Source organism: Artibeus jamaicensis, unplaced genomic scaffold (assembly GCF_021234435.1).
Source record: "Artibeus jamaicensis isolate MK-2021 breed Jamaican fruit bat unplaced genomic scaffold, CSHL_Jam_final scaffold_1031, whole genome shotgun sequence".
Lineage (NCBI taxonomy): Eukaryota > Metazoa > Chordata > Mammalia > Chiroptera > Phyllostomidae > Artibeus > Artibeus jamaicensis.
In genome coordinates, this window is record NW_026522026.1 from 8,127,344 (window position 1) to 8,141,802 (window position 14,459).

Consider the following 14,459-nt stretch of genomic DNA (forward strand, 5'->3'; position numbering starts at 1 on the left):
GCATTCTTATTCAAAGATGTACAAAATGTATTTCAAAAACAAATACAACACTTAAAAAATTAGTTTCTGTTATTTAATATCTGCAGTCTTGCTTCATGGTTCCAGCCAGTATACATAATGTCAGCAAAAATTAGAGGAAAATGCTCCCTGGGGAAAACATTGTACAGAGGTGCCATTTCTCAGGGCTGTCGCAGCCCCATGACATGTGGGCTGGAATTCCTACCCTCGGGGTTGACAAGGTCTCTCTCTGCTGGGCCTAACCTGCCTCACTGTCTGTTACCTGCACCCCTGCCCTGTGTAACACTTCTCGTGTATGAGCACATGAGGGAACAAAGTTACCTGTTCATTTCTAAAGAAATTTTCTGAGAAATCTGCTCAGATACATTATTTTATTTTATTCTGATATCTTGTCATTTTAAGAGGAATAATATATACATTAAATATAGGTTTCCATTCAAAATTCAGTATTGGTAAGAACAATTGTAGCTCTTACCACACTCATCGGAATTTCCAACAACAGGTGACAGGTGTTTTGAGGAAAAGGGACTTCATAGTCAAATGAAGTGAAAAAATGCTCCATAATATATCCTGTTTTTGTATATTTGCATGGTGACAACTCAATGTTGTATAGTAAATAAATACCTGCTTAACTTTGTTTCATCTAGCATTCAACTACATAATTCTACATAATTAAATAACCCATACTTATTTGACTACATAATTTCTCTCCAATATATTTTATTTTACTTTGCATACCAATAGTTAATAACTTTTGGTCTATTTATACTTATTAAGACTAATGTTAGCTTGGGAAATATAAATTAAAAGTAATTTATTTGGTGCTTACAATGTGTGGGATATTATACTATGCACTGATGTAATTAATCTTTCCTTGCCTTTTAAAAGAAATCTGTAACTTCACCATTAACCTCCTCTTATAGAAATAAACCCATAACTTCACTGTTAACCTCCTCTGCAGAAAGCTTTCTTAATCAGCATCTCATGAACATTCTTAGGTTTCAGCAACTGGCATAAATAGTCCCCAAATTGGGTATGGTATTTCGTGTAAGATATGTACATATCTGGGAAAGGGCTCATTGTTTTAAAGTTAGATCTTCAAAGGATTATATGACCCCTAAAAGATTATGAACTGCTCTGCATAAGAGGTAGTTGCCACTGCTGATATTATTTTTTCTTTCCCAAATCAAGGTTCTGCATTAAACAACAATTTAGGTATCTGAACAAGATAGGAGGTAACATTATAATATATTGATGATGACATTTAGGACATTTTATTTTAATTTCAACTAACTATAATACATAGAATTTATATAAAAAGGCATATGCAGTCATGCTCTTTGATTTTTATATTTAATAGCAGATTCAAACTTTATTTTTCAGTATTGCTCCAGATTCCTGATGTGTTTATTTTAAAAATCTATTTGTATTAATTCACAAATGGTTATTAAATAGCTACTATTTACCGTACATTAGAGACTATTTTTTTAAAAAAGAGGAATCATTAGGTGATTTTAAGGGATAGCTGTTCTTTGAACTTTACATTTCCCAGAAGATAGTATAGTTAACATGCCACAGCAAGTCATGCAGAAGCTGGTTGTCTAACAAAAATAACAGAGTTTGAAAAGATGCGTGTTTTGGTAGTTTGTTGAACAACCCTACAACTTACCTATGTTCTTGTTACTTCTGATATCTCTTTTGATTTTGTTCCTTGGCTGTGTATTAAAGTTCTTCCCATTAATGGCTGTCCTTTTATTTCTAGTTTGATTCTTAATTCTACAATTAAGAATTCTACAATTCTTACACTTTCATTCTGCTTCCATCCTTATCCATGTAATATCTTGTATAAGAAGTGTGTTCTACATTGAAAACAGGCAGGGACTATTATTTATCTATAGTCTGTGAAGTGATGTGGGTAGAATTTAGTTACAGGGTATAATTTTAATAACTTAAGTGATCTTCATGGGAATGGGGAATGACCGAGGTGTTGAATCTGAAACCTTAACCTTAGTAGCATCATGTTTTAAACAGCTGAATTAATTACTCTAAGAAAATAATGTACAAATGTAGTAACAACATATGAAGAAAATATTTCCTTGGGAGAAAAATGAACTAATTATGGTAAAAATATTTCAGCAGAAACAACACTGCATTCTTTTAAAGTGAAATCATGAGTAGAGGTAAACTAATATTTCCAAAATTATTGACATCTATACACAATGTGTATATTTTTCTTGGCCTTAATCACTACTTCCACTAAATCCGACTCATTGTATTTGGCAAGATTTTCAGAAAGAGCATGAGGTTATTTGTGGGATGAGTATTTGACAAGTTCACACAATGTACAGTTCAAAGTTCAAAGTTGAAACCACAGTACTGTTTTTCTTGACAAGAATTCTCTCTGGCAAAAAGCCTAGAAAAATTCTGGTAAGTTTCCATGCATCCCACCCAAAATTCAACTAATGTTATAAAATCAGTCATCAGCTGGGACAAACTAATTACCCCAGAATTATTTATCTGAATAAGATGACTCTTTATTAGCCTTGTTGAAACAATGAGGCACATTTAACTAAAGGACTCAAATTCTCTTTTGTCTAAAATAGAAATGTATCTTTGAGAATATAAAATATTTTAGACCATTATATTATTGGTAAGATGTAATTATCGAAATACCTAATCTATGTACCTCTATAAAATCTAAGTAGGAACTTCCTAGAAATATTTCTGCTTTAAATTTATTAATGACATGTTACTGTTACATTCTGCTAGGCCATCAGCATTCTTTGCTTGTCAATTTATTTTGGTGGTTACAGTGCTGAAATTTTATGTCAATTTGATCTATAAACCCTGCTTTATGGAAATCTTATATCACATTAGATAGTACATATTTATATCATCATAACATGAGTATAAATTTTTATTTTTTAAGAGTTTGACCAAGCTATGAAATATCTAGCTAATGTGATTCCAGTGGAATTATTCAGTGTCTTTTAATATAATTAAATATTATTTTTTGAAAGAAGTTGATTTGGGATTAAGAACTGTAATTTGTAATGCATTATTGCAAAACATAATATAAAATGGCCATATTTGTAAATGTACAAAGTTTAGAAATAAAAGAATCTGGATACTAAAGCAGAAATTAGGAATGCAAATTGTTATGTTTTATTTCCAAGTTTTCTTTCCTATGTACTCTGTCTCTTAATTTTGTATTTAAATTGTTGCCATCTAGAACCTGAAACTTTATAGCAAAGTTTTACATTCCATTTTTTAATCCAGCAATGTTTACGAACATATTTCCTATTTTATTTTAGATTAGTATATTTATATTCATAACTGAAATTTTTCACTTGCTAATATTTACTGAACATGATATAAGTGCCAGGCACTGTTCTAGTCACTCAGAATTATTAATGGTTAACATGGAAAAAAGTACCTGCCACATAGTGTTTATGTTACAGCAGGAGAGAACACAGTAAACAATGTAAAGCCAATGGCTGATTCTTGGTCCTTACCTTGTTTGACTTCCAGCAGCAGTCTACACAGCTGATCCTTTCCTCTATCTTGCAACACTTGTCTTCGCTTGCTTTCAGAATTTTCCCAGGCTTTCTTCTCTGGCTGTTCATTTTCAATTTCCTTTGCTAGTTTCTTTTCATCTTCTCAATTTCTTAATAGTGTAGTGCTCCTGGGCTGTCTTCTTTGCACCCTTGATGATTATATTTATTAGCATGTCTTTAAGTACACTCTCTACTCTAACCACTGTCTGAATTGGTTTCCAACTCAGCCCTCTCCCCTGATCTCCAGATTCATTATTGAATTCTTTATTCCCCATATCTTACTCCCTCTCCCCATCCCCTTCCATTTTTGTAACAGGCTTGGAGAAGCCACCGAGTTAGGGCTGATTTTCTATTTCTACCTCTGTGTTTGGATTGGGAGCTGCATGGTTATATGGAAAATCTGTGCCTAGTCTCCCTGAAGTTTTGACTTTCTGAACATTATAGAGAAGCCTCTTCATCTTCAGAGTCGCTACCTATTAACTTACAATCTGAATTCTGCTGCAGGCTGCTTGCTCAGTTGCCATCGAATGTTGTTGACATGCTGCTGCAAAAGTTCTATTTGGGGAGGGGCTTGTTCCTGTAGAGGAGTGTTCCTGCCGCTGCCTGCCTGCCCACAGGGCTCTGGATGGCCCTCTGTCACTTACCATGATAGTGCATGCTGCATGCAGAATCATTTATTACTCTTAATGGCAGCAAATTGTGAGCTCGTGATGATAGGAACATTTTTTTGAATATCAAGTCCCAGAACAGTGCTCACTAAAAAAACACAGTAAGTAGTTGTCGAATAAAGGAAGGAATGTCTGAATCTCACTTATTAAATATTAGATAGAAAAATCTAAAAACAAATAAAGATGGAAACTTTTTAATGATAAAATATCAGGAATCCCCATTTAGTTCTCTCTTTCATTCATCTATGCTATTTCTAAAACAAAGTCTAGTTTTGGCACGAAGTTTCCGGCTTCTATACAATGTATGAGCTATTTTTTATGTACTTTTGTTGATACTAATGGGAATTTGGACTTGGATGGAGAAGAATGTGTGCCTAGCTTGCCATCTTTCCTTGAATATTTGCATCAATGTTTATTTTTAATAAAAATATTTCTCAGCTTTGTAATGTATTTTGCATGCTCAATAGAACACTAAATGACTTTGCGCTCAAAGAACAAAATTTACTCTCATCAAGGAGATTCTAAAAAGGATCTGTTCTTTGTGTGGCACGGCAGATAGTGAGCAATTGTTTTCCTATACCTGTTGTCCTTAATTAATTTTTTGCCTGTTCCTAAATATGGAAAATTATAGAGAAAAAGTGATATAAGAGGCTTCATAAAGATGTGTGATTTCTCCCAAGGTGCTATTTTGTAGAAACTGTAGGGATGTGTCATGTATGTGATTAAATGCAACGTTTTACTATACGTATTTCTGAAAAGGATCTGTGTTGAGAGCTAAATTCTGCTTCTAAGCTGGAAGAGAGAAACATTTGTGGGAAAACGAGACTACTTTACCTTAAAAGAAGTACTGCTTCAAGTCTGCTTTACTCGGTTTCTCAAAACTATAAATGAATTATTTTATTTTTCATATGAATGCATGAATGACTTTGATGGTTGTAAGTATAGTTCACTTATTTCTTATTGATTAAATTACTTGAAAAACATTTTAATTATTAACAAATAATTGTATGTCACAGTTTTGTGCTAAATCTTTTTTTAAAAAATGTCACTTCATGTCTTTTATTAACTCATATACAATTACTTGTCTTCTGGTTTGTTGAAGCAATAGGTCGGACAACATTTGCCACAATAATGTCTGTCAAAGTGGCTGGCCATAAAAACTCTAGCACCACATTCATCTGAAGGGCACTCCTGATGAAGGCGACTGATTTTGCCATTCTCATCCACTTTGTAGTATTGCAGGACAGCCAGCTTAACCTTCTTTGTCTTATGCTGATTCTTCCTGGGAGTGCTGTAAGACTTCTTCTTCCTTTTCTTAGCACCACCACGAAGTCTCAACACAAGATGAAGAGTGGACTCCTTTCGAATATTGTAGTCAGACAAAGTACACCCATCTTCCAGTTGCTCGCCAGCAAAGATCAGTCTTTGCTGATCGGGAGGAATTTCTTCCTTATCCTGGATCTTGGCCTTTACATTTTCTATCGTATTCGAGGGTTCCACCTCAATCGTGATGGTCTTCCCTGTGAGGGTTTTCACAAAAATCTGCATCCTGGCGGCAATTTCACCGCAGATGGCAGATTGGAAAAATTGTGCTTAATCTTTAATTATCGTTTACTACAATTTTAAGTGTGGAGTATTTATTTGTTTATAATATAAAATTACATTAAAAATACCAATTAAGCTCACCATCCCTCACCCCCAGACACACACATGTCCTTCTGCACCGCCTTCTCTCTGTGGGGTGGTTCCTGGGGACACAGGTCCAGCCAGCCCCTGCCCCATTTCCTGAGTGAAGTGAGAGGGAGCTCCACCAGGGCAGAAAAGCAGGAGTTGCTCCCAGAAAAGCCTGAACCGCCAGAGAGGCCTGTCCCCCATTCACAATGCAGCCTGCTTTGGCAAAGTGAATTTTGTGTTGAAGGCAATAAAGATGTTAATGTGAAGTTTGAAAAATCACCCAAGCAAACTTATATTCAGTTGTTTTGGGGGAAGTGATAATTTTAAACTTTTAAATGAAATCAAATTTTGTCACTGTACTGATCTGAATAATTCCAAGTATAAAAGAACAGGCAGATCAATTTTATGTTGTTTTTGAAAAGGAGAATCTGGCCAGTCATAGCCAAGGTTAACAAAGGAAAGGGCAAAGCTTAACCAGCTTAGTGAGGACTTGAATAATTTTGATGTTTCTCTGAGATGATGAACAACATGGGTGGTGATGAGGATGTCCATTTACCAGAAGTAGATGGAGCAGATGATGATTTACAAGACAACGATGATAACAAAAATGCCAGATCTGGAGTAAGGAATGTTGCCCTTACCAGATTCTGAGAAAGAAAAATAACTTCTCTGCAAGATTTCATAATTGAGAGAATTCCTGAATTGATAGCTCTAAAGGCAGATGCTTCATTTGCCTCCTTTAACCCATTTTTCAACCTGTTTGTTTTCTCAGAGGCTTCACTAAGGGCTGATATGTACACATGTATGGGGCAGGTTAAGACAGCTAAGGCAACAGCCTTATGCATAAATGTTTCCCAGACTTCCATGATGCTGTTGAGGTCCTAGGCAATGGATAAAGCATTTGTGATAAATAAAAACATTTCATCTAAGTCTCCTTTACATTATAGCATAGATACTGACAAGATAAAAAGCTCTCAGATTACAGAAAGATAACTAAGTTTTAGATTTTAGAACATGGACCCAAACTGGCTGATACAAATTGGTTGATTCCTTAAACTGGTAACCTCTGGTACATTTTTCAGGATTATTCCACTGAAGTTTTGTTTTTCAAAATATTTATTTCACATTATTGTCCATGTGATTACTTGTCAGTGTTCCAAATGTATCTTAGATAAAATGAATGAATACCTTAACTTAGAGGGTCTTTAAAGCCTGCACATTTGTTTTTGTTTGACCCTCAAACTTTTATATCTGTTGTCATGGAGGACCAAGCAAAGACTGCACACTGTGGCTTGAGAGTCTGTACACTTGGCCCAAATTTGTATTGGCACTGTCAGTATGGCAAATGAGTCCAGATAATTGGTAATACATCACTGGATGATTTATTTATTTATTTCTGATCCAGCTTATACCAGGGCTGAAAAATTCAATTTATGTTCATGAAAATGGATATTTTCTCAAGATTTTACTTATTTATTAGCACAGGGAAAGGGAGGGAGAAAGAAAGAAAGGTAAACATTAATGTGTAGCTGCCTCTCATGTGCCCCACCCGGGGACCTGGCTTGCAACCTAGCCATCTGCCCTGACTGGGAATCGAACTCGTGAGTCTTTGGTTTGCAAGCTGGTGCTCAATCCACTAAGCTGCACCAGCCAGGGTTGACAGTGAGGATTTTTTAAATGTCTGCATTCTTTCTAATAAACTGTTGGAAGACTTTAAAAAATGCAATTGATTTATTTGCCCTGTAGTAACTGTCACCATTCAGAGCAATTAAAAAGAAGACATCTAAGCTTTGTATTTTATTTCAAATTTTAAAATCACTTTAAGAACATTGTTTAAATGTAGAAAAGCATTATAGAGCTACATGATAGAAAGGGCCCAGGTATTCCAAATTAGCACTGATCCAGCACCTCCAGAATTAAATGTGAAATGACTCAGCCTCTGATTTCTTTCTGTATTACATTTGAATCTCTGTTACACATCCCAAACCAACATCCTAACTAAAATGGAATTTGATATCAGAAATAGGGTGAATTAAGCGGCATAACCTACATATGTGGCATAATATGTTTAGTGGGTGGGAAGCAGGAGACAGAAAACAGAGGCATAGATATTGGAGGTTAAAAGCTGTTGGACCTCTGGTATGCTGAGACAACACACTGATATAATTGTTGCTCACAGTATTTTAGAAGGCAGACCACATAGTAACTGAAGCCCCCAATAACATTAGGGGAAATCATGGGAAAGCTGCAGAATCTTGATGTGTGTTGGCTGCTTCTTGTTCTTCCAGTAAAATCCTGTGACAGAGATGCATCCAGGCTAGAGTTAGACAGTCTGCAAGCAGAGGTGGAAAGGAGTACAGTCTATTAAAAGACGCTCTTTTTGTCAGGTTAGCAAAATAATTTCACGATGAGTCCTATAATTTGAGGCCTTTAAGGGTTGAAAAAGTCAACCTATTCTGTGCTCCAAACCAAAGCAATTATACTTGGTAGCTTCAAAGCCACTGCCTTAGTAGGAGATAAGCTCAATGCGCTGCCAGGTTTGGGAGCCAGACCAGAGGCAAAATCAAATTAAGGGTATTGGTTTTCCACCCAAACACAATGATTCAGATAGCCGAGATGTAGCTTCCATCCAGAGAGGGGGTGAGCAAAGTACACAGGGTAATAAGGAAAAGACAAGCATCTTCTGGCTTAAAGACTACAGCTAGATTAGATCTTTGGCTATAGTTACTTACATATGGAATTAATCCAAAACAAATTGCCTGGAAGCTTGCTAAGGTTTTGAGGGAATTGTATAGATAAAGAACAACAACATAGCTACAAAAAGCTTGTAATTGTTTAACCCCTTAGGAAATCCCTGGGCTGCCAAATCTGGACCAGCAAAAACAATGCACTCTCTAAGAAGAGCAGTCCTTATAATACCTATTTGATTCATGGAAAGAAAGGACAAAAAAAAAACAGCAAATCACTTTGCAGGGGGTAGAACTATGGGCTTTGGAGGAAAATAGGCATTCCTTCCCAGAAAGCAGAATCAATGGCTTCCAGTTGAGACTAACCAATAGAATTACCTTATTGTTGTACCAGGGAATATTTGTCACTCCTACCTAGTAGGATTTCATTTTTGCCCTGGGCCAGTGACTGCATTATGCTTCCTAGTGCCTCTTGCTCAGCAGGGTGCATTTAGTTTGCTAGATCTACCTTCTTCACAAGCCTTGAGTACTGAATGTGTTGGGGACAGATAAACCCCTGTTTTAATCTATAGTGTACAGAACCATGAGACTCCACATCCATGCTGAATTGGATGGGTCACATAACCAGAAAGGAGAGACTTTTAGCTGGGGACAGTAACCAATGGGACTTTGGAATTTTCTCCCTTGTGGAGGTGATCAAAATGTTCTGTGTGGAAGAGAGAAATTCATATGAATGAATGACAAATAATGATGGTTGTATTAAAATTTTTATTCTCTCCTTTGCCAGAGACATAGCTCCTGATTTTTCACTTTGTGCAGGACTGCTAAAAATAAAGTAACTTTTCTTGTCTTCCTTTCAGTCAGATGTGGCCACAGAACAAATATTTGGCCAATGGGATGTAAGGAGACTCGGTAGATGCAAAAGTCTGGGATGTATTAACAAGGAAAGTGTGTTGCACCTGTCACCTTTTCTCTTTCCACTTTTTGGAATGTGGGTAAGGTAGTGAGCTACTTTGGAATGATAAGAATGGTTTTGGTGGGGAGGGAGAGCAATAAGATAGCGCGGACATTTGTGTTGAGTAACTTTGTGCAGCTGAGCACCATACTAGCTCTGTATTGCCTACCTCAAGAATTTTTCACAAGGGGGAAATAATCTACCACATGGAAAATGTTGATGTTATGGGTCTTGTATTAGTTAACTGTTGCTATACAATATAGAATTTCAGTGGCATACAAAAATAAGCATTTATTTTTTTGCTCATGGTTTTATGAGTTGGTTGGAACAGCCATGTTTTTTTACTTCAGATAATCTGGTAAATATTTCTTCACATATATTTCTTTCTTATGCTGGGATCATATCTTAGCCAGAGAGAATATATTGCTTATAGTTACGAGTTTTGATAGCCAGATAAATGACAGTAGTGAACTAATCTGCCCTGTAAATGTTATACATTTAGAAACTCATCTAAGTGAAAGGGAAGTGGAATGATGCTTCTGAGGTATAATGTAGCACTGTACCGTGTTAAATGGGAACAGATGACTCTTATTGCTAATGTTAGTATTTCTGCACAAAATCCTGTTATTTTGACATTTCTCAGTCTAGAGCTGTAAAAGGTCTGGGGTTTTACTCTACCTGCACACTAATGAGTTAGCCTGCTATAGTTTTATAGATGCTGGCAGGCAACCAAGACTCCTGGGTCAGAGATGAAGGAAAATGTTTTATTCACAGAATTCGCAGTAACATAGTATCAGCCTTTTTACACCTGTTCTATCAGCACCAGTTCTTGAGAATACAAAGAAGATGGGTTGATATCTGTACACTCAGTAGGTTACATTACAATAGAAGAATTCAGAGCTCAGAGAGCCCACTTCTCTTTATAATGGGCAGTAAGTGTGCCTGCCTGTTACTCCAGAGGCGAATCACTGTCTTTATCTTTTAAGTTTGTTGACTATACAAATATACTTGATAACATATTCTGGAGTAACGCAGTCAGTATTTCTGTTAACAACACAGATAGAAGTGAGAAACCCATGGAGAATTGTCTCCCAAACTACTCTTGCCAATAAGTCATTAATAATGACATATTAATTCTTATTGTAATGGCCACTTTATCTGCTTATCTAACTTGGTCTCTTACAACTTACAGCACTGTTATCATTTCCCCTGTTTTGACTTTAACTACAATGTTTTCTTCTAGGCTCCTTACTCCTTTGACCTTTTAAAAAATTCACTTATTCATCAAATATATTTTGAGCACTTTGCTCCAGGTAGTGCTGTAGGTACTACAAAGTGGGGGAAAAAAAGCACCTCTGTTTTTATAAAGTTTGCAGACTAGTTGGAGAAGTAAGATAATAAAATAATATATGTTAGATGATGGAAGTGCTAAGGAGCAAATTAATGCAAGGAAAGGAATATGTGAATAGGGAGTTTAGGGTGGATTGCAATTTCAGAACTAAAGTAAAACTATGAAGAAATTGAACAAACCTTGAGGCTATGAGGGGCAGGGTGGATGGGAGAGATCTAGAAAACAAACAAGGGGAAATGCGGGCTCTGAACCGGGGGCGGGCCTCCCATGTCTGAGGAGTGGTGGGAAGGCTGCTGCTGGTCTGCTTTATGTCCAACTTCCAGAGGTCATCTCAGTGCCGACAATGCGAATTTAATCATTTTTCTTCTTAAAATGTATGGTTTAATGCGCGCGTGTGTGTTACATGCTTTTTCTACCTTTATTCTCCATCTTTATGCATCCATCTGTAAGCATAAGGTTGAGAAGTTTCCAAAAGCTTATGTAGTTTTCCTAAGAAAAAATTTTTTTGAAATATGTAGATTTATTTTTTATTTTTTATTATTTTTAAATTTTATTTTATTTTTATTGATTATGCCATTACAGTTGTTCTATAATATTTTTCTCCACTGATTTGAAATATTCCCTTTTTTATAAAGTAAATTCTTATCTGAATTAGGTATTTATTTATTTATTTATTTATACTTCAGACTTAAAAAAATATATATATATTTATTTTTAGAGAGGGGACAGGAAGGAGAAAGAGAGGGATAGAAACATCAATGTGTGGTTGCCTCTCATGTGTCCCCCACTGGGGACCTGGCCTGCAACCCAGGCATGTGCCCTGACTGGGAATTGAACCGTTGACTCTTTCCTTCACAGGCCCACGCTCAATCTACTGAGCTACACCAGCCAGGGTGGTATTTATTTATTTTGTACTTTTTTATGTTCTGTTCATCTGTTTGTCTTTTTAATTATCTAATTGTTTTTTTAAATTCATTATGAAATATTTTAATTATTATGATTTTTAAAGAAATGACTGAAAATGGGGCAAAAGCCAAGCAAGCAGCACTGTTACCTCTCTGACCTTTCCCCCACAAACAGCACCACAAGACAGCTATGTGAGTTGCCCCACCCTGGCAAATACCTAAGGCTCTGTCCCTTACAACATAACAGGTGCACTGAGACAAAGAAATATGGCCCAAATGAAAGAACAGATCAAAACTCCAGAAAAAGAACTAAGCGATGAGGAAATAGCCAACATATCAGATGCAGAGTTCAAAACACTGATAATCAGGATGCTCGCAGAAATGAATGAGTACAGATGCAAAATAAAGGAAGAAGTGAAGGCTACTCAAAGTGAAATAAAGTAAAATAAATGGGGAACCAACAGTGACAGGAAGGAAACTGAGACTCAAATCAAAGATTTGGAATAAAAGAAAGAAATAAATATTCAACCCAAACAGAATGAGGAAACAAGAATTCAAAAAATGAGGGGGGGGGGTTAGGAACCTCTGGGACAAACTTTAATGTTCCAACATTTGAATCATGGGGTGCCAGGAGAAGAGCAAGAAATTGAAAACTTATTTGAAAAAATAATGAAGGAAAACTTTCCCAATCTGGCAAAGGAACTAGACATGCAACTCCAGGAAACTCAGCCCCAGACAAGCTGGACCTAAAGAGGAACACACCAAAACACATAATAATTATTAAACTGCAAACATTAAAATAAGAAGAAAATCCTAAAAGCAGCAAGAGAAAAGCAAAGAATTACCTACAAAGGAGTTCCCATAAGACTATTAGCTGATTTCTCAAAAGAAACCTTCCAGGCATGAAGGGACTGGAAAGAAGTATTCAAAGTCATGAAAAACAAGGACCTACAACCTACATTACTCTATCCAGCAAAGCTATCCTTTAGAATTGGAGAGCAGACAAAGTGCTTCCCAGATAAGGTCAAGTTAAAAGAGTTCATATTCACCAAGCCCTTATTATATGAAATGTTAAAGGGATTTTCTAAGAAAAAGAAGATCAAAAATAAGAACAGTAAAATGACAGCAAACAACTATCAACAGCTAAACCTAAAAGAGCAAAAACAAAATCAAAACAAACTAAGGAAACAACTAGAACAGGATCAGAATCACCGAAAAGTAGATCACTCAGAGGGTTATCAGCAGGGAGAAGGAAAAGGGAGGGTGGGGGGAAAAGTACAGTGAATAAGAAGCATAAATAGGAATGAAATAGACAGAGGGAGGTTAAGAATAGTAAGAAATGGAGAAGCCAAAGAACTTACACATACAACCCATGAACAGGAACTAATGGATAGGAATGCTAGAGGGAATCGGGGTACCAGGCGAAGGGAGATAAAGGGGAGAAAAAAATTAGACAACTGTAATAACAAAAATCAGAAAAATATACTTAAAAGTAAATAAAATTGGGACTCCAGTATGGCTTTTAATCACAGGTTTTTAAAGGCAAAGATTGAGTATTAGACATTGGGGAGAACAGGTTGGTATGCAGAAGCAGGGGCAGTGCAGGCTTTGATTGGAACTGCACTGGAGAACTTTGGAACTTGGCCATTTTGGGTAGGATATGGCAGGGGTTCTCAGCACCAGATCTTTCTGCAGAGCAGACACTTCCTTCTGAAAGGGTTCTGGTCATGTCTGGGTCCTTTGGTTCTGTGATGAAGGTAAAACTGGTTTTGGATGCAGCTGGTGGTCAAAATTCTTTCCTCTGTTCCTGCTTCTGCTGCATAACTTGTGATTTTGGTCTGTAGTCTCTGAAAGGCAACTCAATGTCTTGTTGGCTAGGACCATTTTGAGCTGACATTACATTATCAAGAATTTAAGGAGTCAGTAATGGAAGATGAATTTTGTTAAACATACTTGTTGGCATCTATTGAGATCATATGGTTTTCTTGGGTATAGTTTGTAGGGTTATTACACTAGTGAAGTTCCCATTACTGAGTCAACATTGTATTCCGAATGTGTGTCTTTGTTAATGTGGCATTAAACTGGCATTAAAAAAACCTTTCAGGCCTTTTATTCTTTAATTCTACTGGAAGTTTTAAATGGCATCACTCCCTTCAATGTCGGTGTTGCACACTGAAATTCTCAGAAGGAAGACTTGGAGATGGGGGTTAGCATGCTGGGCATGTATTAGGGAGTGACTCACTTGAGCACAGTGCTGTGGAAGGGAGGGTAAGGAAGTAGGAATGGGCAGAGAGAGACCTGGAGTCTCTCTTCATTGATCAGTGTGGAGCAGATTGATGAAAGTCTCAGCCTAGCCCTAGTGGAGTCCTGAAGTTGTGCTTAGCCATGTGTTTTGTGGGCAGGGCCATAGTTTTTCAGATTTTTTAAGGGCTTTGTGATCCAAAAACAAATTAAACATTATGGTGCAGAAATTCCTCCTTTTATGTAACTTCATTCTATAAAATCAATGTATTCATTCTAGTGTAAGGATTCAGAACAAGCTACCCCAGGATGTGCTTCAGTGCTATGCAGATTATTTTGAACTATAGGCAACTGAGGCCCTGTGGGCTCAAGAGCACCTCCTCTTTCCCTCTAACTATCCAGA

General features: G+C 36.6%; 2 protein-coding genes across 2 annotated transcripts in view; one reads left to right on the forward strand and one right to left on the reverse strand.

Moving 5' to 3' along the window:
* Positions 1 to 14,459, forward strand: part of CFAP299 (cilia and flagella associated protein 299) — a 514,965-nt gene that overhangs the window by 54,412 nt on the left and 446,094 nt on the right. The gene's annotated exons all lie outside the window — the stretch shown is intronic.
* LOC119056912 (ubiquitin-40S ribosomal protein S27a-like) lies at positions 5,290 to 5,791 on the reverse strand. The gene has a single exon (XM_037155512.2). It carries the CDS (start codon positions 5,789 to 5,791, stop codon positions 5,321 to 5,323), a length of 471 nt encoding a protein of 156 aa, XP_037011407.2. The 3' UTR covers positions 5,290 to 5,320.

Excerpts from the sequence above, each read along its gene's own strand:
- LOC119056912 (XM_037155512.2), bottom strand. The coding sequence starts at position 5,791 with ATGCAGATTTTTGTGAAAACCCTCACAGGGAAGACCATCACGATTGAG.